The sequence below is a fragment of the Hyperolius riggenbachi genome, chromosome 8 (assembly GCF_040937935.1).
Source record: "Hyperolius riggenbachi isolate aHypRig1 chromosome 8, aHypRig1.pri, whole genome shotgun sequence".
Lineage (NCBI taxonomy): Eukaryota > Metazoa > Chordata > Amphibia > Anura > Hyperoliidae > Hyperolius > Hyperolius riggenbachi.
Window position 1 is genome coordinate 194,263,235 of NC_090653.1, and position 27,624 is coordinate 194,290,858.

At 48.4% G+C, this 27,624-nt stretch overlaps 1 protein-coding gene across 4 annotated transcripts in view; it reads left to right on the top strand.

Annotated features, from left to right (window-relative positions):
- Positions 1-27,624, top strand: part of LOC137527529 (gamma-aminobutyric acid receptor subunit beta-4) — a 608,888-nt gene that overhangs the window by 373,575 nt on the left and 207,689 nt on the right. For all 4 annotated transcript variants that reach the window (XM_068248067.1, XM_068248065.1, XM_068248069.1 and 1 more), the window contains exon 5: positions 27,374-27,456. In XM_068248067.1, the coding sequence (XP_068104168.1) occupies positions 27,374-27,456 (83 nt within the window). The remainder of the gene's footprint in view (positions 1-27,373; positions 27,457-27,624) is intronic.

Sequence of the window (27,624 nt, forward strand, 5' to 3'; positions counted from 1 at the left end):
CCGCATTAAAAGTAGTCAAAAACAGTTTTTAAAAGTTTGTTTATAAACAAACAAAATGGCCACCAAAACAGGAAGTAGGTTGATGTACAGTATGTCCACACATAGGCCTCGATTCATAAAGCATTACCTCATGCGGTAATGCTGAAAACAGCAGACTTTCCCGACCACTTAGAAATGTGTCAATTCATAAAGGCTGTTACCGCATGAAAAGCTAACATTACCGACCAGGGAGATAAATTAAAGTCTGTGCGAGTCATCTATCTGAGTCATTTGTGCCAGTCATTTGTGCAGGCAGGAAAAGTCTGTGCGAGTCATCTGTCTGAGTCATTTGTGGAGTCATTTGTGCAGGGCAAAAGAGAGAATCGCCACACTGCTCTACTCTACCGCTCAATGGGCTGCGGTAATTTACCGACCTTCAAAGGCAGCTAGGGAAATCTTTATGAATTAGCACACAGACCGGGAGAATACCGAGTGCGGTATTTTGCGACTAGATTTTTTTATCGCACTGCTTTTTATGAATCGAGGTCATAGAAAATGCATCTATACACAAGCAGGCTGTATACTGTACAGCCTTCCTTTTGAATCTCAAGAGATCATTTGTGTGTTTACCTTCTCTCCCCCTGCAGCTCTCATCCACTGAATAGTGACAGGCTGATGTTTCTTCCTGCAGACAGCTCTGCCCATGTCTGTAATTCCTTAGTATGTGTCAGCCAGCTCCTTTCACAGCCAGAGAAGGATTTTTATCCAGCTCTCTTCTCTCACTGATATCAGAGAGCAAAGACGTTGCTGGCTTATGTAAATAACACACACACTGGAGTGTGCATAGAAGGGGCCTGGAGAGGGGCGTGCATAACAGATCAGCACTGAAGAGTTGGCAGCCTTCCAGACACAGGGCGACAAGTCCGACAGGGGAAAGGTACATTGATTTATTACAGAGACGGTGATAGTAGAAAGTGCTGCAGTAAGCCAGAGCACATTAGAATAGGTTTAGGAACTAGGAGGATGGTAGAAAAAAGGATGATATTTTTGTTACAGAGTCTCTTTAAAGTCACCCAGGATGATGAACAGGGCCTCCGGGAGGGCAGTTTCCCACCGCGAGATACAGTCCCTGAGGGTTTGCAAGGCAGTCTTGGAGCATGCGTTGGGAGGGATGTAGACCCCAATGAGTACAAGGGAAGAGAACTCCCTGGGGGAGTACTGAGGCTTGCAGTTTATGGCCATAAACTTGACATCAGGGATGCAGGTTTTGTTGAGAGTGGTGATGTTGGAGCACCAGGAGGTGTTGATGTAAAAGCAGATGCCCCCCCCCCCCCTCTAATTTCCCAGAGAGGGCTACGTTGTGGTCTGCTCTAAGGAGGTTGTAGCCTGGTACATGTAGGGAGTTGTCGGTGGTGCTGTCACTCAGCACATTGTTATACCAGCAGTCACTGCAACCTTTTCACTGCACCTGTGTTGTTGTTAGAGATGGGCAGAACGGTTCGCATGCAAATTTATTCGTGCGAACTTCGGTGGTTTGTGTTTGCGGTGAGCCACAAACTATATGCGAGTTCGACCCGCCCCCTCTACAACATCATTAGGGTCAACTTTGACCCTCTACACCACAGTCAGCAGACACATGGTAGCAAATCAGGCTACACTCCCTCCTGGAGCCCCCCCCCCCCCTTTTAAAAGGCAGGCAGCATCAGCCATTTCACTCAGTCGTGTGGCTGCAGTAATAAGAGAAGGGAGAGGAACCTGCTGTAGACATAGGGAAAGCTTAGTTAGGCTATTGTTAGGCTTGTTAGCTTGCTCCTTCCTGATGCTAAAAAGCACCCCTCAACAGCTCTTTTGAGAGCTAATATTGTTCTTGTGATCTATTTATTTATTTATTTTTTGTGTGTGTCCCATAGACACTTGTGTTGCATATACAGCCCTGTCAGTCGCAGCTGTCCTTTGGCCCCTTGGTAATTCCTACTGTGCCACTGCCAGGCCCAGCACATTCAGTGACTACCTGTGTGTGTGACAGCTGCACATTTGTAATACCAATCACTGCATACCTACCTGTTCAGTGCACCTACCTACGTGAGCGCACGCAGTGTTATATACCAGTCACTGCACCTATTCACGGTACCTGTGTGTGTGACAGCTGCACATTTGTATACCATTCACTGCATACCATTCACTGCATCTGTGTGACCGCACACTGTTTTATATACCAGCAGTCAGTGCATCCATTTTCACTGCACCTGTGTGACTGCACATTGTTATACCAGCAGTCAGTGTATGCCTTTCACTGCACCTGTGTGACTGCACATTTTTATACCAGCAGTCACTGCAACCTTTTCACTGCACCTGTGTGTCTGAACATTGTTATACCAGCAGTCACTGCAACCTTTTCACTGCACCTGTGTGACTGCACATTGTATTGTACCAGCAGTCAGTGTATACCTTTCACTGCATCTGTGTAACTGCACATTGTATTAGTCAAGTCAGTGCATACCTTTCACTTCATCCCCCCCCCCCCCCATATGGACAAAACAACAGACAGAGGTAGGCCACCAGGTCTGTTCAAGGTCGTGCTGACGTTATTTCGTGCGGCCCTGGACCAAAGTACAGTGTTCAGAAGGCACGTGCCATCAACTCCCAAGATTGTCAGGACATAGTTGACTATTTAACACAGAACACATCATCTTCCACAGCCACCAGTGCTACTACTAACACCACACCTGCTCCATTTGACACTTAGCAGGAGTTATTTGGCGGGGAATTAACTGATTCACAGCCATTATTGTTACAACAAGATGAAGGTGCTAAGCAAGTTACACCACCTCATATGTCTGAGTTAGGCGTCACTATGGACGTAAGGTGTGAGGATGATAAAGTACCTGCTGTTGGTGCAGTTTTTGAGGTGTCTGATACAAGCGAAGCTGTGGAGGATGATTATGATGATGATTATGATGATACTGCCATGGATGTCATGCAGGTTCCCAATAGAGGAGATGAACAGGGGGACAGTTCAGAGGGGGAGCCAGAGAGGGGTAGGAGGAGACGTTGCTGAAAGAAGCTGTAATGATCGCTGCTGCAGCAGGTATTGCTGGAAGTAGTAGTGCTGCAGCTCAGGCAGTTCTGATCTCTTTCCATGCAAGCTGCATAGCTTTGTCTGCCTTTCCCTGCTGTCAGCTTGTGACTGATTATCATTCACCTGTGTGGGAATCTGCATGTCTGCTCCCATTGGATGACCTCAGTATAAAGATCTGCTTCCTGCAGGACTCCTCGGGTTTTCATAGCTTCAGTTTAAGCCTGTCTTGCTGTTGCTTCAGCCCCCGATCGTGTTTCTTGTTCTAAAGATACTTTGCTGGTCTTTGCATCATATATTGGTTCATTGCCAATATATATGCATACCAGCACGTTTATTATTTTCCTTGTATTCGTGTTACGTTGATACATCAGTGTCGCTGATGTATACGTACACGAACTGTTTATATCCTGTGTACAGTTAGTCAGCTTTTCAGCACGTTTTGGTAGGCTGCGCGTATCGTGATCACCCGTGCTGAGTTAGTTACCCTGCTCCTGGTTCTGTTTGTGGATTGCGTTCATCTCTGCGAAGAGATAACGAATCCTTCTGAATCCTGTTCTGTTACTGTTTGTGGATTGCGTTCATCTCTGCGAAGAGATAACGAATCCTTCTGAATCCTGTTCTGTTACCGTTTGTGGATTGCGTTCATCTCTGCGAAGAGATAGCGAATCCTTCTGAGTCCTGTTCCCTGTATTACTCCAGTTTTAGTCAATGTTCCTGCTTATGTCATATATCGGTTCATTGCCGATATATACATATGTTAGTCAGACGTTACAAATAGTTTCATTGATAGCTGTAATATTGACTTGTTTTGCAGCTACTTTGGAGCCCCAATCCCAGGTACTAGATGAGTCTCTGTCCAGTCCAGAGAAAGTTGTGGAATTCCTATCTAGCTCAGGTCATACATCAGAAGACTTGTCCTGTCTTGTTTATGCCCCTGAACCTGATTTGTTAACAACCTTGCTAGAATCAGCGACATCCAAGTCTGTTCCTGCATTCTTTAGTGAGAGTCCAGTGCTTGTGAAGTCTAGTCATGATGAATTTTTGTCCAGTCCTGGTTTCGGTCCTATCTTGGCTGACCCTGAGGTTCACAGTTCCTTGACATGCCCAGAAGTTTCTCTTGTACCAGTGTGCCCAGATGTGCTTTGTGTGCCAGAATGCCCAAGTGTGTCTAAGGTGTTAGCGTACTCAGATGCTTCCTTAGGGGAGACATGTTCTGATGTTGCCAGTCTGCCTGCATGCCCAGAGATGGTTCTGGTCCCTGAAAGCCCTGATCTTGATGTTTGTCCTTGTAACCCTGACTCGGGAATTGCCATAGGTTCCATGGGGATTCTTGATAGTTCTCCATGTGAGCCAAAAGGGCGTTCTGACCTTTTGGGATCTCTTTGGAGCTTTAAAGTGTTCTGGGAGATCTCTGAGGAAGCTTGTCCTGGTACTTTGGACTGGTTCAACAGTGGGTTTTGTGTTGGTAAAGACAGTTCCGGTGGGCATTGCAAAGGCGTTGGCATTTTTGGACGGTCCCTGGAAGGCAGTGGGTATCGCTCAGAGAGCTTCGGGGGGCTTTCTTCTGGAAATCATGGTTCTGTTGGGTGTCACACTGAGACTTGTAGTACTGATGGGCATGGTTCTGTAGGTTCTGGTTTTGATGGGTCCAGTCTTGTGATGACTGATTCTGGAATTTGGTCTTGCCGGGCTGTCCCGGTCATCATGAATTATCAGTTAGGTTGTCTCCTTGGGAATGTCAGTTTTGAGAGGCGTCTGGTATCCGCCTTTAAGGGCGGGGGTACTGTAATGATCGCTGCTGCAGCAGGTATTGCTGGAAGTAGTAGTGCTGCAGCTCAGGCAGTTCTGATCTCTTTCCATGCAAGCTGCATAGCTTTGTCTGCCTTTCCCTGCTGTCAGCTTGTGACTGATTATCATTCACCTGTGTGGGAATCTGCATGTCTGCTCCCATTGGATGACCTCAGTATAAAGATCTGCTTCCTGCAGGACTCCTCGGGTTTTCATAGCTTCAGTTTAAGCCTGTCTTGCTGTTGCTTCAGCCCCCGATCGTGTTTCTTGTTCTAAAGATACTTTGCTGGTCTTTGCATCATATATTGGTTCATTGCCAATATATATGCATACCAGCACGTTTATTATTTTCCTTGTATTCGTGTTACGTTGATACATCAGTGTCGCTGATGTATACGTACACGAACTGTTTATATCCTGTGTACAGTTAGTCAGCTTTTCAGCACGTTTTGGTAGGTTGCGCGTATCGTGATCACCCGTGCTGAGTTAGTTACCCTGCTCCTGGTTCTGTTTGTGGATTGCGTTCATCTCTGCGAAGAGATAATGAATCCTTCTGAATCCTGTTCTGTTACTGTTTGTGGATTGCGTTCATCTCTGCGAAGAGATAACGAATCCTTCTGAATCCTGTTCTGTTACTGTTTGTGGATTGCGTTCATCTCTGCGAAGAGATAGCGAATCCTTCTGAGTCCTGTTCCCTGTATTACTCCAGTTCTAGTCAGTGTTCCTGCTTATGTCATATATCGGTTCATTGCCGATATATACATATGTTAGTCAGACGTTACAAATAGTTTCATTGATAGCTGTAATTGTAATACGCTAGGAAAACATACTTATTGTATATTTGTCTGTGTTACGTTCATCTATCTTGATCCTGCTATTTCCTGACTACCCTGTCCTGTCTTTGTGAGGCACGCCATCGCTGCAACGCATTGGCTGCCTCATTCCAGTCTGTCTTGTTGTGGACGCTTGCTGGCACTAAGTAGCGGCTAGCTAGCAAGCGTTCATTCTGTCTACCTGTCCTGCTCTCCTCAGTTCTGGTTTATGCGCTCAGCGCTACTTTGCGCTGAGACGTTATAGCGAAAGTATTGTTTGTGGCTGTCGGATCTGCACCGGCTCTGTGCGCCACAATCTCCTATTGGAGTCAGTCCTCCCCTCCACTATACTAGGGATAGCCTGTTTCCTTGTGCTAGTGTGTGTACCTCCTCCACGTCAGCTCATGCGTTGCATGCTGACTGTGGAGAATACACCACTAAGCCTAACATTTACTGTAATGATCGCTGCTGCAGCAGGTATTGCTGGAAGTAGTAGTGCTGCAGCTCAGGCAGTTCTGATCTCTTTCCATGCAAGCTGCATAGCTTTGTCTGCCTTTCCCTGCTGTCAGCTTGTGACTGATTATCATTCACCTGTGTGGGAATCTGCATGTCTGCTCCCATTGGATGACCTCAGTATAAAGATCTGCTTCCTGCAGGACTCCTCGGGTTTTCATAGCTTCAGTTTAAGCCTGTCTTGCTGTTGCTTCAGCCCCCGATCGTGTTTCTTGTTCTAAAGATACTTTGCTGGTCTTTGCATCATATATTGGTTCATTGCCAATATATATGCATACCAGCACGTTTATTATTTTCCTTGTATTCGTGTTACGTTGATACATCAGTGTCGCTGATGTATACGTACACGAACTGTTTATATCCTGTGTACAGTTAGTCAGCTTTTCAGCACGTTTTGGTAGGCTGCGCGTATCGTGATCACCCGTGCTGAGTTAGTTACCCTGCTCCTGGTTCTGTTTGTGGATTGCGTTCATCTCTGCGAAGAGATAACGAATCCTTCTGAATCCTGTTCTGTTACTGTTTGTGGATTGCGTTCATCTCTGCGAAGAGATAACGAATCCTTCTGAATCCTGTTCTGTTACCGTTTGTGGATTGCGTTCATCTCTGCGAAGAGATAGCGAATCCTTCTGAGTCCTGTTCCCTGTATTACTCCAGTTTTAGTCAATGTTCCTGCTTATGTCATATATCGGTTCATTGCCGATATATACATATGTTAGTCAGACGTTACAAATAGTTTCATTGATAGCTGTAATATTGACTTGTTTTGCAGCTACTTTGGAGCCCCAATCCCAGGTACTAGATGAGTCTCTGTTCAGTCCAGAGGAAGTTGTGGAATTCCTATCTAGCTCAGGTCATACATCAGAAGACTTGTCCTGTCTTGTTTATGCCCCTGAACCTGATTTGTTAACAACCTTGCTAGAATCAGCGACATCCAAGTCTGTTCCTGCATTCTTTAGTGAGAGTCCAGTGCTTGTGAAGTCTAGTCATGATGAATTTTTGTCCAGTCCTGGTTTCGGTCCTATCTTGGCTGACCCTGAGGTTCACAGTTCCTTGACATGCCCAGAAGTTTCTCTTGTACCAGTGTGCCCAGATGTGCTTTGTGTGCCAGAATGCCCAAGTGTGTCTAAGGTGTTAGCGTACTCAGATGCTTCCTTAGGGGAGACATGTTCTGATGTTGCCAGTCTGCCTGCATGCCCAGAGATGGTTCTGGTCCCTGAAAGCCCTGATCTTGATGTTTGTCCTTGTAACCCTGACTCGGGAATTGCCATAGGTTCCATGGGGATTCTTGATAGTTCTCCATGTGAGCCTAAAGGGCGTTCTGACCTTTTGGGATCTCTTTGGAGCTTTAAAGTGTTCTGGGAGATCTCTGAGGAAGCTTGTCCTGGTACTTTGGACTGGTTCAACAGTGGGTTTTGTGTTGGTAAAGACAGTTCCGGTGGGCATTGCAAAGGCGTTGGCATTTTTGGACGGTCCCTGGAAGGCAGTGGGTATCGCTCAGAGAGCTTCGGGGGGCTTTCTTCTGGAAATCATGGTTCTGTTGGGTGTCACACTGAGACTTGTAGTACTGATGGGCATGGTTCTGTAGGTTCTGGTTCTGATGGGTCCAGTCTTGTGATGACTGATTCTGGAATTTGGTCTTGCCGGGCTGTCCCGGTCATCATGAATTATCAGTTAGGTTGTCTCCTTGGGAATGTCAGTTTTGAGAGGCGTCTGGTATCCGCCTTTAAGGGCGGGGGTACTGTAATGATCGCTGCTGCAGCAGGTATTGCTGGAAGTAGTAGTGCTGCAGCTCAGGCAGTTCTGATCTCTTTCCATGCAAGCTGCATAGCTTTGTCTGCCTTTCCCTGCTGTCAGCTTGTGACTGATTATCATTCACCTGTGTGAGAATCTGCATGTCTGCTCCCATTGGATGACCTCAGTATAAAGATCTGCTTCCTGCAGGACTCCTCGGGTTTTCATAGCTTCAGTTTAAGCCTGTCTTGCTGTTGCTTCAGCCCCCGATCGTGTTTCTTGTTCTAAAGATACTTTGCTGGTCTTTGCATCATATATTGGTTCATTGCCAATATATATGCATACCAGCACGTTTATTATTTTCCTTGTATTCGTGTTACGTTGATACATCAGTGTCGCTGATGTATACGTACACGAACTGTTTATATCCTGTGTACAGTTAGTCAGCTTTTCAGCACGTTTTGGTAGGTTGCGCGTATCGTGATCACCCGTGCTGAGTTAGTTACCCTGCTCCTGGTTCTGTTTGTGGATTGCGTTTATCTCTGCGAAGAGATAACGAATCCTTCTGAATCCTGTTCTGTTACTGTTTGTGGATTGCGTTCATCTCTGCGAAGAGATAACGAATCCTTCTGAATCCTGTTCTGTTACCGTTTGTGGATTGCGTTCATCTCTGCGAAGAGATAGCGAATCCTTCTGAGTCCTGTTCCCTGTATTACTCCAGTTCTAGTCAGTGTTCCTGCTTATGTCATATATCGGTTCATTGCCGATATATACATATGTTAGTCAGACGTTACAAATAGTTTCATTGATAGCTGTAATTGTAATACGCTAGGAAAACATACTTATTGTATATTTGTCTGTGTTACGTTCATCTATCTTGATCCTGCTATTTCCTGACTACCCTGTCCTGTCTTTGTGAGGCACGCCATCGCTGCAACGCATTGGCTGCCTCATTCCAGTCTGTCTTGTTGTGGACGCTTGCTGGCACTAAGTAGCGGCTAGCTAGCAAGCGTTCATTCTGTCTACCTGTCCTGCTCTCCTCAGTTCTGGTTTATGCGCTCAGCGCTACTTTGCGCTGAGACGTTATAGCGAAAGTATTGTTTGTGGCTGTCGGATCTGCACCGGCTCTGTGCGCCACAATCTCCTATTGGAGTCAGTCCTCCCCTCCACTATACTAGGGATAGCCTGTTTCCTTGTGCTAGTGTGTGTACCTCCTCCACGTCAGCTCATGCGTTGCATGCTGACTGTGGAGAATACACCACCAAGCCTAACAGAAGCAGAGGGAGCTCATCGTCAGAAACAGCTCGTGGCAGTGTCCGGCGGCATTTATCACCACCTTTGGACAGCCAGCCAACATGCCCTTCAAGGTAAGCTGCTGCCGCCACCCCCACAGTGCTGGGCTCAACGGTGTGGACATTTTTTTGTGTGTCTGCCTCAGATGAGAGCAATTCCATCTGTACTCTCTGCCACCAAAAATTGAGCCATGGAAAGATCAAGAGCCGCGTAGGGACAACTGCCTTACGAAGGCACATGACGAAAAAGCACAAACTGCAATGGGATGACCACCTGAGGAAAAGCAGCACACAAAAGCAAAGCCACCCTCCTTCTCCTCTTCCTATTTCAGGTGCAGCATCTTCATCTGCTTTCTCCTTGGACCTTCACAGCCACCCTCCTCCACTCCACCTCTCACCTTGAGCGGTTCCTGCTCCTCTGCCCACAGCAGCCAGGTGTCTGTGAAGGAAATCTTTGACCGGAAGAAGCCAATGTCTGCCAGTCACTCTGAGGCCTTCCGAAAATTTGTGGCGATTGGGACACTGCAGTGGACGATACCAGGCCGCAGTTTTTTCTCAAAAAAGGCGATACCCAAACTGTACCGTAATGTTGAAAGGCAAGTGGTGTCATCTCTGGCACACAGCGTTGGGTCAAAGATCCATTTGACCATGGATGCCTGGTCTGCAAAACACGGTCAGGGCAGGTACATTACTTATACAGCCCATTGGGGCAACCTGGTGACCGCTGGCAAGCAGGGAGTATGTGGCTGTGCAGCGGACCTAGTTGTGACACCTCTACGGCTTGCAGGCAGGCCTGCTACCACCTCCTCTCCTTCTCCTCCTACTCCTCCTTCTACATCCTCTTCGCTATCATCCTCCTCCTCCTCGGCTGAGTGGCAGTGCTACTCTACTGGTGCTGCGATCTCCTCTCCAACTATACACACCCAGCTCCCCAGGGCCTATGCTGCATGCCAGGTACGACGGTGTCACGCCATCTTGGACATGTCTTGCCTCCAGGGGCGTACCTGGGTAATATAGAGCTTATGGCAAACACTGAAATTGTGACCCCACAGTGAGAGCCCCTTTCCATTCTAAAAACAGCATCCTTTCTTGCGTACATGTGTTATGGTTGCCTGTGCTTTTTGGCTCGGGATATTGCTGAATGCTGAAGTTACTTTTTTGGAAACATCTTTTCTTATTCCCTCTCTGTCCTCTTTTCTAACACTAAGCCAAGTGCGCCCTACATACATAAATTAAGTAGCTATATTCCCCAGATAACAGAATATTATCTGTAACATTCTGATCTGAGTTCTGAGTGATGGGGAGGCATAGGGCAGGCATGGCAGCGCAGCACAAGGGCAGGCATTGGGGAGCAGCACAGGGGCAAGCATGGTGCCCATGGTACTGTGGCGCCCATGGCACGAGCCATGCCTGCACCCCTCTAGATACGCCTCTGCTTGCCTCAAAGCTGAAAGTCACACTGGAGCAGCTCTCCTGGCTGCTCTGTACAAACAGGTGGATCAGTGGCTGACCCTGCACCAACTGGAAATCGGCATGCCTTGATCAGCGGATTGAGGGTGTTTACTGTTGCCCTGGGTGTGTGCGTGTTGCTCAGTAAGAGGCGGAAGTCGCAGAGCTAAATAAGCATCTCGCAACACTGAGACGCATACACAACATGGAGAAGAGCTTGGATCTCACGATCACTGGATATAACCGTTGAAGATGAGGAGGGTGGAGTACAGCCGGACCAAGAAGCAGAAGCAGCCGCTAGTTTGGTCACAGTTAGAAGGGGTAGGGGAAAAAGTGGCAGGGAGGCTAGTCCCGAGTTGTCCCTCACTAATAAGTATGCTTGTTTGCGTAATATTGGGGAGGATGATTCAGGAGTAGCAATGCTGCAGCAGGATGTGCTCCTTAGCAACCAAGGGGCAGACTGCTGTAATGAGAAAGGGAATAGGAGTGCAGCTAAGGCTAGACAGGTACTGGTGGTAGGGGATTCAATTATTAGGCGCACAGATAGGGTAATCTGTCAAAGAAACCGTGAATGCCGTACAGTCTGTTGCCTCCCGGGTGCTCGGGTTCGGCATGTAGCGGAAAGAATTGACAGATTACTGGGTGGAGCTGGGGAAGACCCGGCTGTCATGGTACACATTGGCACCAATGACAAAGTTAGTGGGAGATGGAAGGTCCTCAACAATGATTTTCAGGTACTTGGAGATAAACTTAAAGCTAGGACCTCCAAGGTGGTGTTTTCTGAAATACTGCCAGTGCCACGTGCTACATCTGAGACAGAGGGAGCTTAGGGAGTTAAGTAAGTGGCTGAGAAATTGGTGTAGGAAGGAAGGGTTTGGGTTCCTGGAGAACTGGGCAGACTTTGCAGTCGGCTACAGGTTCTACAGCAGGGATGGGCTGCACCTTAATGGGGAGGGTGCAGCTGCATTGGGGGAGAAGATGGCTAAATGGATGGAGGAGATTTTAAACTAGGATCTGGGTGGAGGCGGAAGGATAAAGTCTCAATACGTAGACAAGATGAGGTAAAAAGACAGTGGGAACCTATCATTATGGAGGGTGGAAAGGGGGGTGGGGACAGTGTAAAGATTAAGGAGGTTGGTAAAAATTCAAGTAGCCCATTTCATGTAAACAAAATTGGTAAATGTGGTGGTAAAAATATAAAGTGCATGGTAACCAATGCTCGGAGCCTTGCAAATAAAATAGACGAACTAGAGTTAATTCTGAATGACAAAGGCTATGACATTGTGGGAATAACCGAGACATGGATGCAGGGACGGATCTAGGGGGGGGGGGGGGGCAGGCGGGTATCTTGCCCCAGGCAGTTTGTTGAATTCTTAAAAAGGCAGCAAAATGAATAGCAGTTTAGGCGCCAAAACCTGACCTTTAGGCGCCAAAACCTGACCTTGCCCCAGGCGCAACTTGGTCTTGGTCTGTCCCTGCATGGATGGATGAAAGCCATGACTGGATAGCTAATTTAAAAGGATACAATGTGTTTAGGAAGGATAGAACAGGGAAAAAAGGTGGAGGGGTTTGTCTCTTTGTTAAGAATTCTCTTACAGCTGTCCTCAACGATGAGATGGAGGAAGATTGCGAAGATGTGGAGTCCGTTTGGGTAAATGTTCATGGTGGAAATAAAAGTTGCCAATTGCTTATTGGGGTATGCTACAGGCCACCTCTTATTAATGAAGCTGCAGAACTGCGATTACTACAGCAGATTGAAAAAGCTGCAAGTAAAAATGAGGTCATAATTATGGGCGACGTCAACTTTCCAGACATTGACTGGAGTATTGAGGCTACCCATTCTGGTAAAAGCAGCAGATTTCTGGCAGCACTACAGGACAATTACTTGACTCAAATGGTAACTGAACCAACTAGGGGGAATGCGTTACTGGATCTGATCATTTCTAATAGACCAGATAATGTATCAAATGTGCAGGTTCAAGAACATTTGGGAAATAGTGATCACAACATGATAACGTTTGATCTGGTGACTGATACGCCACGGGGTAGTGTTGGGCGAACAGTGTTCGCCACTGTTCGGGTTCTGCAGAACATCACCCTGTTCGGGTGATGTTCAAGTTCGGCCGAACACCTGATGGTGTTCGACCAAACTGTTCGGCCGCATGGCCGAACTAAGAGCGCATGGCCGAACGTTACCCGAACGTTAGGCTAGCGCTGTGATTGGCCAAACGTGTCACGTGGTTCAGACCCGAACGCGCTCTGATTGGCCGAACGGGTCACGTGGTTCGGGTAAATAAATACCCGATCCACGTCATTTCTCCGCCATTTGTCTAAGGGTTTAGCTTTGGGTAGGCAGGCAGGGTAGTTCTCTCTCCATCCAGGCTAGCCAGGGTCCCCCAGTCATTGTGTCGCTGCTGGGAATAGTAGTACACCGCTCACCCACACTATATAGCATTGTGTTTACTGCCACTCTGTGTGTCTGCTGGGAACAGTAGTACACCGCTCACCCTGTATAGCATTGTGCTCTGTGTCGCTGCTGGGAATAGTAGTACACCGCTCACCCACACTATATAGCATTGTGTTTACTGCCACTCTGTGTGTCTGCTGGGAACAGTAGTACACCGCTCACCCTGTATAGCATTGTGCTCTGTGTCGCTGCTAGGAATAGTAGTACACCGCTCACCCACACTATATAGCATTGTGTTTACTGCCACTCTGTGTGTCTGCTGGGAACAGTAGTACACCGCTCACCCTGTATAGCATTGTGCTCTGTGTCGCTGCTGGGAATAGTAGTACACCGCTCACCCACACTATATAGCATTGTGTTTACTGCCACTCTGTGTCTCTGCTGGGAGCAGTAGTACACCGCTCACCCACCACTATATAGCATTGTGCTCTGTGTCGCTGCTGGGAACAGTAGTACACCGCTCAGCCACACTATATAGCATTGTGTTTACTGCCACTCTGTGTCTCTGCTGGGAACAGTAGTACACCGCTCACCCACCACTGTATAGCATTGTGCTCTGTGTCGCTGCTGGGAACAGTAGTACACCGCTCAGCCACACTATATAGCATTGTGTTTACTGCCACTCTGTGTGTCTGCTGGGAACAGTAGTACACCGCTCACCCTGTATAGCATTGTGCTCTGTGTCGCTGCTGGGAATAGTAGTACACCGCTCACCCACACTATATAGCATTGTGTTTACTGCCACTCTGTGTGTCTGCTGGGAACAGTAGTACACCGCTCACCCTATATAGCATTGTGCTCTGTGTCGCTGCTGGGAATAGTAGTACACTGCTCACCCACACTATATAGCATTGTGTTTACTGCCACTCTGTGTGTCTGCTGGGAACAGTAGTACACCGCTCACCCTGTATAGCATTGTGCTCTGTGTCGCTGCTGGGAATAGTAGTACACCGCTCACCCACACTATATAGCATTGTGTTTACTGCCACTCTGTGTGTCTGCTGGGAACAGTAGTACACCGCTCACCCTGTATAGCATTGTGCTCTGTGTCGCTGCTGGGAATAGTAGTACACCGCTCACCCACACTATATAGCATTGTGTTTATTGCCACTCTGTGTCTCTGCTGGGAACAGTAGTACACCGCTCACCCACCACTGTATAGCATTGTGCTCTGTGTCGCTGCTGGGAACAGTAGTACACCGCTCAGCCACACTATATAGCATTGTGTTTACTGCCACTCTGTGTCTCTGCTGGGAACAGTAGTACACCGCTCAGCCACACTGTATAGCATTGTGTTTACTGCCACTCTGTGTCTCTGCTGGGAACAGTAGTACACCGCTCACCCACCACTGTATAGCATTGTGCTCTGTGTCGCTGCTGGGAATAGTAGTACACCGCTCACCCACCACTGTATAGCATTGTGCTCTGTGTCACTGCTGGGAATAGTAGTACACCGCTCACCCACCACTGTATAGCATTGTGCTCTGTGTCGCTGCTGGGAATAGTAGTACACCGCTCATCCGCCACTGTATAGCATTTCTGTACTGCCACTGTACTGCTGCCAGTCAGCGTGTACTTTAAGGATAAGTGAAATGAAGAAGAAATCCTGTGAAAGAGGGAGGGGCAAGGGAAGAGGTGTTTCCCCTGACGGTTCACGTACAGGCCACAGTGGAGCACCGAAGAAAACCCACTCAATACCGCCCATGTTGTCCAGGAAATCAACCCTCACAAATCCAAAAGAACAGGACCAGTTAATTAAGTGGATGACCTCTCAAGCGTCCAGCAGTGGGTTAAGCAGCACCAGCACATCACGCACGAGGTCCGAGTCCTCAGCCAGTTACAAGGAGCCAGTGGGCACAAAGCTGACACAACCGGCAGCGACACCACGCACACAACTGCCAAATAACCAGTCCGAAGAATTTCCTCAGGACACAATGGGGTATTCGCAGGAGCTATTCCCAGCCCAACAAACTTCCACCTTTCAAAGGTCAATGGAACAGCCAGAAATTTTGTGCCCGGATTCACAACCATTGACTGTGGGAAATGCACCGCGCACTGAAATGCAAGGCGAGTCCGAGGAGGACTTTGAAACCCAAATCCCAGAGCAAGTTGGGCAGGAGGGGTTTCAATTGCAGGAGGTCGGCCGAGAAGATCTTGAAGACGACGTTGGAGTGTGCTGCGCAGAGGTTGTTGTGGGGAGCTCTACTCCACGGCGGCGGCCCACAATGACATATGACGAGTTTGAGGAGATGGAAGAGGAGGAGGGTATCGACAATGTTGACAGAGACCCAGATTTTGTATGTGAAGGAGAACATCGCCGTCGTAGCAGCACAGATGAGTCTGTTGAAGAACCCACTGCTGCACGAGTTCGCCTTGTGCCACAAGGTAGGCAGCGCGAAATTTCAGGCACCACAAGCGTGGAAGTTCAAGTGAGACGCAAAAGAGGCGCAAACAGAAATCGCCAGCAAGGCAGGTGCTCCAAAGTCTAACCTTTCTTTGAAGACTGCAGTGAGGATGGTACCATGGTGATTTGCAAGGTGTGCAAGACCCACCTGAGCAGGGGGAAACATATTAACAACCTCTCCACCACCAGCATGACCCGCCACATGGTATCCAAACATCCCACTCTGTGGCCGCCAGGACAGGGTACCAGCAACACTGCCTCCCTTGGGGTCACCAGACTCACCACCAGACCCTCCTCAGCAGCAGCAGTAGCCCAGCCATTGCGTGGTTCACAACAAGATTCACAAACATCAGACGACGCTGACACTGTCACTTTCCGGAATAGTGCTCTTGAGGTCTCCCAGTCATCAAACACAACAACCAACAGCCGTTCAGTGTGCAGCCCTACGGTTCAGTTGTCTGTCTCGGAGATGCTTGAGCGCAAGAGGAAATTGCGAGCAAATGACCCCCGGGCCGTGGCACTAACAGCCAGCATAGCCAAGCTTCTGGCCTGCGAAATGCTGCCATATTGAGTGGTGGAGACAAACAGCTTCAAGGGCATGATGTCAGTGGCCATCTCACGTTACGTGGTTCCCAGCCGCTACCACTTTGCACGCTCTGCAGTGCCTGAGTTGCATGAGCACGTGGTCAGCAAAATAACCCGAAGCTTGAAGAATGCCGTTGCCTGCAAGGTTCACCTCACCACTGACACCTGGACGAGTGCGTTCGGCCAGGGTCGATACATCTCCCTTGCCGCGCACTGGGTGAACCTTGTGGAGCCTGGCAGCGATTCCTCACCTGCTACGGCGCGGGTGTTGCCCACGCCGCATACAGCTGCACCGCCGTCCCTCCCACTGGATAACAACAGCAGCACCTACCTCTCTGACTCCTTCTCCTCCAACGCATCTCAAAGCTGTACCTCATCCGGAAACGCTAACCCAGCAGCAGTAGGATCGTGGAAGCAGTGCAGCACAGCTGTTGGCATGCGTCAGCAAGCGTTGCTGAAGCTGATCTGCCTTGGGGATAAGCAGCACACAGGGGAGGAAATTTGGAGGGGAATAAAGGAACAGACGGATTTGTGGCTGGCACCGCTGGACCTGAAACCGGGCATGGTTGTGTGTGATAATAGGAGTAATCTCATTCGCGCTTTAAGGTTGGCTAAGCTGACACACATCCCTTGCCTGGCGCACGTGATGAACCTAGTAGTTCAGCGGTTCCTGAGGACATACCCAGGCGTGGCCGATCTTCTGTTGAAGGTGCGACGAGTGGCCAAAAATTGTAGAAATTCCAGTACTGCTTCGGGGGCACTCGCCAAGATGCAGGAGCGCTTCAATCTCCCCCATCATCGCTTGCTGTGTGATGTCCCTACGCGCTGGAATTCTACGCTGCACATGCTAGCCCGCTTTTGCGAGCAGAAGAGTGCAGTGGTCCAGTACATGACGGCGCAGTACCGAGGCGCATCTGGACAGCTGCCAAGCTTCTGTGGATCCGATTGGGCCAACATGTTGGACCTCTGCCAAGTCCTCCAAAATTTTGAGCAATCCACGTTGCTTGTGAGCAGTGACAACTCTTCAGTCAGCATTACCATACCACTGCTGTGTTTACTGAAGAAGTCAATGTTGAAAATCAAGGAAACAGCTGTCATGATGCAACTGGGGGAATCTGAAGGAGAAAACGATCAGCGTGATGGTACCAACATCAGGCCATCCGCCTCAGGAAATGCTGGCCCCAGCAGCTATGACGAAGAAGAGGAGGAGGAACAGCTGGAGTTGGAGCAGGAATTTCATGCCACCACTGACGAGGGCCAGAGCGGTGCACGTTGGACTTCCACAATTCAGCGCGAATGGTCAGCAGAAGCAGACCAGGAAGAAGGTGACGACTATGATGCATCACAACTATCACAACGCTCACAAGAGGATGATGAGGATTCTGGCAGGACTCTGGCACACATGGCTCAATTCATGCTAGACTGCATTGAACGCGACCCACGCATTTTGCGCATTCTGGACAACACCAATTACTGGGTTTATACCCTTCTGGATCCACGGTACAAACACAATGTTCCAAAACTGCTTGAAGAAAGAGTCAGACAGGTCAAAATGGAAGAATACCAGCAGGCCCTTGTGGAGACTTTAGAGAGGAGATTGACATCCTCCCCCTCCTCTAGCCAGTTGTACGCCGACAGACTGACTTCCGCAAACCCAGGACGACCAGGAGGACAGCAAACAACACAAGCCGCAGCTAGTGCCCAAAAGGGAATGGTATCGGCAGTGTCCTTGGAGTGGGAACATTTTCTGACACCCATGCAGCAGCCCACAGAACAGCAAGCGTGCAGATCCACCTCCAACACCGATCGCCTGGAGAAGATGGTCAAGGACTACATGTCAGATGGCGTAGCTGTGTTGAACAATCCATCTGCACCCTTCAACTATTGGGTATCGAAGCTAGACACCTGGCACGAACTGGCAATGTACGCAATAGAGGTGCTGGCTTGCTCGGCAGCCAGCGGTATGTCGGAACGCTGTTTCAGTGCTGCCGGAGGCATCGTCACAGATCGGCGTATCCGCCTCTCCACAGAAAATGCAGACCGTCTGACTCAAATTAAGATGAATCAATCCTGGATTGGAAACGACTATGCAACACTCCTGGACCCCAACCAAGTAACATGAACAATGACCATCTGTGATGGGTTAGCGTTTCCGGTCCCTGTTTATTGAACCTCTTATCTGTATTACATTTATGATTGCATGGCGGCAAAAAGCATGCTATCCGCACGCTTCTTGTCCTCATGCAAGGCCTGGGTTGTTGTGTCTGAAAGCGTGGCCTTCTCCTCCTGTGCCTCCTCCTGTTCCATCATGTGTGCTGCTACTGGGTTAGCGTTGCCGGTCCCTGTTTATGGAACCTCTTATCTTTATTACATCTATGACTGCATGGCGGTAAAAAGCATGCTATCCGCACGCTTCTTGTCCTCATGCAAGACCTGGGTTGTTGTGTCTGAAAGCGTGGCCTTCTCCTCCTGCGCCTCCTCCTGTTCCATCACGTGTGCTGCTGCTGGGTTAGCGTTGCCGGTCCCTGTTTATGGAACCTCTTATCTTTATTACATTTATGACTGCATGGCGGCAAAATGCACGCTATCCGCACGCTTCTTGTCCTCATGCAAGGCCTGGGTTGTTGTGTCTGAAAGCGTGGCCTTCTCCTCCTGCGCCTCCTCCTGTTCCATCACGTGTGCTGCTGCTGGGTTAGCGTTGCCGGTCCCTGTTTATGGAACCTCTTATCTTTATTACATTTATGACTGCATGGCGGCAAAATGCATGCTATCCGCACGCTTCTTGCCTTATGCAAGGCCTGGGTTGTTGTGTCTCAAAGCGTGGCCTTCTCCTCCTGCGCTTCCTCCTGTTCCATCACGTGTGCTGCTGCTGGGTTAGCGTTGCCGGTCCCTGTTTATGGAACCTCTTATCTTTATTACATTTATGACTGCATGGCGGCAAAATGCATGCTATCCGCATGCTTCTTGTCCTCATGCAAGGCCTGGGTTGTTGTGTCTGAAAGCATGGCCTTCTCCTCCTGTGCCTCCTCCTGTTCCATCACGTGTGCTGCTGCTGGGTTAGCGTTGCCGGTCCCTGTTTATGGAACCTCTTATCTTTATTACATTTATGACTGCATGGCGGCAAAATGCATGCTATTTGCACGCTTCTTGTCCTCATGCAAGGCCTGGGTTGTTGTGTCTGAAAGCGTGGCCTTCTCCTCCTGCGCCTCCTCCTGTTCCATCACGTGTGCTGCTGCTGGGTTAGCGTTGCCGGTCCCTGTTTATGGAACCTCTTATCTTTATTACATTTATGACTGCATGGCGGCAAAATGCATGCTATCCGCACGCTTCTTGTCCTCATGCAAGGCCTGGGTTGTTGTGTCTGAAAGCGTTGCCTTCTCCTCCTGCGCCTCCTCCTGTTCCATCACGTGTGCTGCTGCTGGGTTAGCGTTGCCGGTCCCTGTTTATGGAACCTCTTATCTTTATTACATTTATGACTGCATGGCGGCAAAATGCATGCTACCTGTGCAAAGAAAACAGACATTTCCCGCATTTAAAAGACAGTTTTCCCTTTGAAACTTTAAAATCGATTTTCTCAAAAACTATAAGCTCTTTTTGCTAATTTTTTTTCCTCTTGTACCCACTCCCAAGGTGCACATACCCTGTAAATTTGGGGTATGTAGCATGTAAGGAGGCTTAACAAAGCATGAAAGTTCAGGTCCCCATTGACTTCGATTATGTTCGGAGTTCGGCGCGAACACCCGAACATCACGGCCATGTTCGGCGAACGTTCGCGAACCCGAACATCCAGGTGTTCGCCCAACACTACCACGGGGCAGCGGGACCACTAAAACTATGAATTTTAGAAAAGCAAAGTTCAATCAAATTAGGCAGGCACTAAGTTTGGTGAACTGGGATAATGTACTACAAGGGGAAGACACTGAAGGGAAATGGCAAGCTTTTAAACTTATACTCAATCCATATTGTAGTATGTATATCCCATATGGAAACAAAATATCTAGGAATAAAAAAAAGGCCTCTATGGATGAATAGAAAGGTTAAAGATAAAATGAAGAGGAAAAAGAATGCCTATAAGGTCTTAAAACAGGAGGGGACCGAGGCTGCACTAAGCAATTATAAGGAGTGCAATAAAAATTGTAAAAAAGAAATTTAGGCAGGCAAAGATTGAAGCTGAAAAACAAATAGCTAAGGATATCAAATCTAACCCAAAAAAGTTTTACAAGTACATTAACTCTAAAAAAAGAAAGGTTGACTGTATAGGACTCCTAAAGGATGAGGGTGGGAACTCAATGGTGGATGACCAAGGTAAGGCAGACTTATTAAATGCTTTCTTTGCTTCTGTCTTCACAAAAGAAACAACACTGTTGCAAACTACAGAAGCGGAAGAGTCTCAATCTTCTAACTGTAAAATTAAATACTTAACGCAGGAAGAAGTGAAGGCAAGACTAAATAAATTAAAAATAGACAAGGCACCTGGCCCGGATTGCATGCATCCTCGGGTCCTAAGGGAATTAAGTTCAGTTATAGATAAACCCCTTTATCTTATCTTTTGTGACTGTCTTGGATTGGTGTACAGCCCACGTTTTCCCATTATTAACCCTCCTGGCGGTTTGCAAAAAAATCGCCAGGGGGCAGCAAATCTTTTTTTTTAAATTTTTTTTTTTTTTTTTCATGTAGCGAGACAAAGTCTCGCTACATGATAGCCGCTGCTCAGCGGCATCCCCCCAGCCCCTCCGATCGCCGCCGGCGATCGGAGATCCGGAGATCCCGTTCAAAGAACGGGATCTCCCGGAGGGCTTCCCCCGTCGCCATGGCGACGGGGCGGGATGACGTCACCGACGTCATCGACGTCGTGACGTCAAAGGGGATTCCGATCCACCCCATAGAGCTGCCTGGCACTGATTGGCCAGGCAGCGCACGGGGTCTGGGGGGGGGGGCGGCTGCGGCGCGACGGATAGCGGCGAATCGGCGGGTAGCGGCGGCGATCGGGCACTGCACGCAGCTAGCAAAGTGCTAGCTGCGTGCAGCAAAAAAAAAATTATGCAAATCGGCCCAGCGGGGCCTGAGCAGTGCCTTCCGGCGGCTTACCCCGAGCTCAGCTCGGGCTTACCGCCAGGAAGGTTAAAGAAGGGCAAAAAATCAGATCCAGGAAATTATAGACCTGTAAGCTTAACATCAGTTGTATGCAAACTATTTGAGGGGTTACTAATAGATACTATGCATGACTTCATAGTAGAAAATAATCTTATTTCTCAGCATCAACATGGGTTTACTAAAGACAGGTCCTGTTTGACTAACATGCTCAGCTTTTATGAGGTAGTGAATGCTAATATGGATATTGGGAATGCTGTAGATGTGATATACTTGGACTTTGCAAAGGCCTTCGACACTGTTCCCCACAAAAGTCTGGTGCAAAAGTTGAGGATGCAAGGACTGGGGAAGAGTCTGTGTTCATGGATAGGGAACTGGCTAATGGACAGAAAACAAAGAGTTGTGGTCAATGGATCGTACTCAAAATGGGAGACTGTTAGCAGTGGGGGTCCCACAGGGGTCTGTTCTGGGTCCAGTGCTCTTCAATTTATTTATTAATGACCTAGTAGATGCAGTAGTAAGCAATGTTGCTATTTTTGCAGATGATACAAAATTGTGCAGAATCATCAACTCTCAGGAAGTGTGTGTCATATTGCAACAGGATCTGGATAGGATGGCTATATGGGCACATACATGGCAGATGAAATTCAATGTTGACAAATGTAAAGTCATACATTTTGGACGTACTAATGGTCTAGCACCACACAAAATAAATGGGATACAGTTGGGGACATCAAACTTGGAGAAGGACTTAGGAGTACTCATTGACAACAAGTTAAATAATCGTACTCAATGCCAAGCCGCTGTAGCTAATGCGAACAAAATTTTGGGATGCATTAAAAGGGAAATAAAAACTCGAGATGCTAGCATAATATTGCCCCTGTTTAACTCTCTAGCAAGGCCACATCTGGAATATGGAATTCAGTTCTGGGCACCACATTACAAAAAAGATATTGCAGTTTTAGAGCAGGTGCAGAGACGAGCAACAAAATTGATACGTGGGATGGAAGGTATCACTTATCAAGAAAGGTTAGATAAACTGGGTTTATTTAGTCTAGAGAAAAGACGCCTTAGAGGGGATCTAATTAACATGTATAAATACATCAGAGGGCAATATAATAGCTTGGCGGATGAGCTTTTTGTCCCTAGGCCTTCTCAAAGGACTAGAGGACATGATCTGCGCATGGAGGAAAAACGTTTTAGCCATTTATTTAGGAAAGGGTTCTTTACAGTAAGAGTGATTAAGATGTGGAATGCATTGCCACAGGAAGTCGTTATGGCAAACTCTATACCTGCATTTAAAGGGGGCTTAGATGCTTTCCTTGCGTTGAAAGACATCCATGGCTACAATTACTAGGTAATGCCTAATGATGTTGATCCAGGGATTTTATCTGATTGCCATCTGGAGTCGGGAAGGAATTTTTCCCTTTAGGGGCTAATTGGACCATGCCTTGTAAGGGTTTTTTCGCCTTCCTCTGGATCAACAGGGATATGTGAGGGAGCAGGCTGGTGTTGTACTTTATACTGGTTGAACTCGATGGACGTATGTCTTTTTTCAACCAAAATAACTATGTAACTATGTAACTATGGTTATACAGCATCCCAGTAAAGCAGACAATGCTCAGCTTTAGGCATTATCCTTGCTGCTGAGCAGAATGAAAGTGTTGGGAGCAGAGTGAGGGTGTTGCTGAGCAGAATGAGTGTTAAGGAGCAGAGTGAGGGTGCTGCTGAGCAGAATGAGTGTTGGGAGCAGAGTGAGGGTGCTGCTGAGCAGAATGAGTGTTGAGGAGCAGAGTGAGGGTGCTGCTGAGCAGAATGAGAGTGTTAAGGAGCAGAGTGAGGGTGCTGTGGAGCAGAATGAGAATGCTGGGGAGCAGACTGGGGGTGCTGTGGAGCAGAATGAGAGTGTTGGGGAGCAGACTGAGGGTGCTGCGGAGCAGAATGAATGTTTGGAAGCAGAGTGAGGGTGCTGCGGAGCAGAATGAGAGTGTTAAGGAGCAGAGTGAGGGTGCTGTGGAGCAGAATGAGAATGCTGGGGAGCAGACTGGGGGTGCTGTGGAGCAGAATGAGAGTGTTGGGGAGCAGACTGAGGGTGCTGCAGAGCAGAATGAGAGTGTTTGGAGTCAGAGTGAGGGTGCTGCGGAGCAGAATGAGTGTTTGGAAGCAGAGTGAGGGTGCTGCGGAGCAGAATGAGAGCGTTGGGGAGCAGAATGAGAGTGTTAAGGAGCAGAGTGAGGGTGCTGTGGAGCAGAATGAGAGTGCTGGGGAGAAGACTGGAGGTGCTGCGGAGCAGAGGGAGTGTTGGGGAGCAAACTGTGGGTGCTGCGGAGCAGAATGAGAGTGTTTGGAATCAGGGTTAGGGTGCTGCGGAGCAGAATGAGTGTTAAGGAGCAGAGTGAGGGTGTTGTGGAGCAGAGAGAGTGTTGTAGAGCAAAGTGAGGTTGCTGGGAAAGAAAGAGTGCTGGTCAGTAGAGTGGGGCGCAGGGTAGGAGAAAGTGAGGGCACATTGAGGGTACTAGTGGGGAATAGAGAGATACAGCAAGCAGCAATTGGGCACTAGTGGAGAATGCAGGAAAGGACAGGCAGAGGGAACAAGGGATGGCAGACAGTGTGGGCTAAAAGAATGCACTCACGTTGTACCTTGCTTTCACTGGTCTGATGCACACAAGGCACGGCACCATTAGCTCTCTTCTGTGTTCAATTGAAGCTAGCTCTACTACACGGGGAGGTGGGGCTAGCCTGACTTCTACTCCTATTGCTCTTCTCCAGGCCCGGCCCGCTCATGAGGCGGGGTGAAACTTTTGCCTCAGGCGGCAAATTTCCAGGGGTGGCACCCGCCTGTCCGTGGTGCGGGGAGCCGGCCGGCAAGCTGGAGGGGTAGCTGGCAGGACAGGGGTATTGGGCCTAGCGGCGGGGAGGGGGGTCGGACCCCCCCCTCCCTCGCCTGGGTCCCCCGATCTGCGCTCCCCTCCAGCCTTAAATCGAAGCAGCCGCTATTTGTAAGAGGCACGGGCTGGGAGGACTCACCTCTTACTCGTTCCAGCGTGCGCTCCACTGACGTCACTTCCTGCAACGCTGCAGGAAGTGCCGTCAGTGGAGCGCACGCTGGGAAGAGGTGAGTCCTGAGTCCTCCCCGCCCGTGCCTACTAATAGCGGCTGCTTCGATTTAAGGCTGGAGGGGAGCGCAGATCGGGGGACCCAGGCGAGGGAGGGGGGGTCCGACCCCCCTCCCCGCCGCTAGGCCCAATACCCCCGTCCTGCCAGCTACCCCTCCAGCTCGGCGGCCCCCCAGAGCGCCCCCTCAGGCGGCAAAAAGTCTAGGGCCGGCCCTGCTCTTCTCCCCCTTGCCTTTCACTGTAAAACACTTTTGACAGGGAGGAACTTACTCCTGAACTGCACACAGGCAGTCTGTATCTAGACGTAATACAAAGCAGGGCTGCATTAGAATTGGGACACAAGTGACAGCACCCCTGGGAAGGACTCACCTAGTAGAACTGACCTTACTGTGATTTTTAAATATTGCTGTGGGCGCCTGTTGAGTCCTGACTCCTCACTCACGCTGTGTGCCAGCAGCAGACGCTCAGAAGGACATCAAAGAAGGGGATCGGACTTACACAGGAAGACACTAACTAGCCAGCATCAGGAGGAGAGGGCGGGACTTGTGCGGGCGCTTCCTCCAGCCAGCATCAGCCACAGTGAGATCTGCATAGCTTGGCTGGCTGGAGAGAGTGGGCGGTGCCGGCATCATCACCATGACAACAGGCGCAGCACTCAGAGCTGTGAGACGGAGTACAGAGATAATCCGCTCCACAGCACACTGACAGGAGGCAGGTAAAAACCGATCCTGCGCCCACTATGACGTTAGTGACCATCGCCCCAAGGCTGGAGCCTCGCCAGCCTCTGTGTCGGCACGGCCCTGCCAGCAGATTTAAAAACTCAAAACGCTCAGAAAAACTCTGGTGTGCACCAGGCATTACAGCTGCTATTTTAATCTTAAAACAAGACAAGACAAATAACATTTATATCACGCTTTTCTCCTGGCGGATTCAAAGCACCAGAGCTGCAGCCACTTGGGCGCTTTTTATAGGCAGTAGCAGTGTTAGGGAAACTTGCCTAAGGTCTCCTACTGAATAGCTTACTGAACAGGCAGAGCCAAGATTCAAACCCTGGTCTCCTGCGTCAGAGGCAGAGCCCTTAAAGAGAACCTGTACTGAGTAAAATTATTTAAAATAAACACGAGGTAACTTCAAATGAACATTACATAGTTACCTTGCCATAAGTTCCTTTCAGAAGCTCACCATTTTCTTCTGACAATAATCCTTTCCAGTTCTGACAATATTTTGTCAGATCTGAAATATATCAGTTGCTGTCAATAAAAGATCAGTTGCTGTCAATAAAATATCAGTTGCTGTCAGTTATAGCTGAGAGGAAAACTGATGTACCAGGTAATGTCCATGTTTCCCTATGGCTCAAGTGGGCGAAGTTACAGTTTAACAGTGTGCTGACCAGAAAGCTGTTGATCCCTTGATCACAGTGAACAAACAGGAGAGGAGAAAGAGATTGAGGAGTAGACTACAAGGGAGGTAAGTATGACTTGTGTATGCTTATTTTGACTTTTAATTTTCAGTTCAGGTTTTCTTTAACCATTACACCATCAAGCCACTAAAAGCAAACCTTTTACTTTTAAAAGGAGAGAAAAGCAGATACTGCACTCAGTAGGGGGGAAGTCTCCTGAATGATCTTCCACAGGGTTCCCACAGCCTCATACAGACCATTGTGTGCAGTTCATGGACCGGAGCACGGCCTTGTGCACTCTTTAACAAGCCCTTGTCGATGAGGCTTGGGGGATCCCAATGCCAGATCACTGAAGGTGGGGGAACAGGGAAACCCTATGGATTATTTAAATTGTTATTTTCTTTGGATGCTTTTTTTTTAACAGAACATTATGTAGATGGATAACAGAGGTCAGCAAAAGCGCAATAATCAGTGTTTTTGAGTATTGTAAATCTCATTATTACACACAACTCTTTATTAACATGCTGGAAAATCTGAATAACTTAGATTTGATTTTGATCTATATGGTTTAAAAGTTGGGGGGAACATTGTTTAGATTATAAGCCTTTGGCAGGGTCCTCCCTTCCCTACTATAGTCTACATGATCGTGTGCTCCTTTTCTATGACAGCCTTAGTTCACACTTGCGGTTTTTAAAAAACCGGAACGGATGTCCGGACCGCACTGGATCCGGACCGGACCTGATCCGTACGGTTCCTATCCGGATCCGTTCCGGATCCGGTCCGTTTGCATCCGTTTTCCGTGCGGTATGAACACGGTTGCGGTCTGGATCCGTTTGAGATAACAAGCTGTATAATAATACCTGGGGTCTGGGAGGTCGGCAGAAGCTCTGGGGTCATTGTAGGGCCTCACCTCCTTGTTATGAGATGTATCGGACATGTTGCTGCCGGGGAGCTCCAGCGTGAGGTTGCTGCTGCTCCACTCTGTGGGCGCTGGGCCCATGTGTCCCCGTCCAGGATGGCCGCTGTAGCATGGAGGAAGCATGGGAGGTGGGGTGGAGCGTCCGTTTTTTACGGCCAGTGTGTTGTGCGCTCTCCGGTTCTCATTGGTTTGTATTGGCCGGATGCAACAGTCCGGCTCCGCTCCGGATACGTCTGCCGGAGGAGCCGGACCAAAAAATAGCGCATGTTGGATCTTACGCCGGAGTCCGGATCCGGTCCGGCTCCGGTCCGGACGGAACGGACGCATGTGAACGGACGCATAAACTTTCATTGCTGTGCCGTGCGTCCGTTCCGTCCGTTCCGCATGCGGTCCGGCTCCGGCACGGCGATTCCGGACGGCGACCGCCAATGTGAACCGGGCCTAATACTTGCATTACTGGACCTACCTAACCAGCCCAAAAATCGCATGATCATGTACCTTGTACCCTGTTTGCCTTGTATAGTTTTATGCTATGTTGTATAACCTTGTTACGTCTGTCATCCTTGTATCATTGTATATATTTATTGTCCAGGGCTGTGTAATGTGTAGGCACTTTATAAATACAATAAATAATAATAATAATTGTTTCGCATCCTGCCATTTCATGAAAAACAAAGAAATAGAGTATCTCTTATATGCGCCTATCCTGGAAAAAACACAGCACATACATTTCTCTTTTTAATCCACAGAATTACAACTACTGCAGCATGTATGATGGATCTACGCAGGTACCCTCTGGATCAACAGAACTGTACCTTGGAAATAGAAAGTTGTAAGTATTTTTATAAATCCAATACAGTATTTTAATTTCATTAGGGAATGCTATACACTTTTCCTGCATGTCTTGAAGATTGTCATGTCCTTTTAACACCATATTAGTAATAGCTAATTTTAATACATTTGCATACACAGTAGATTGAAAAAATAACACAGAAATTAA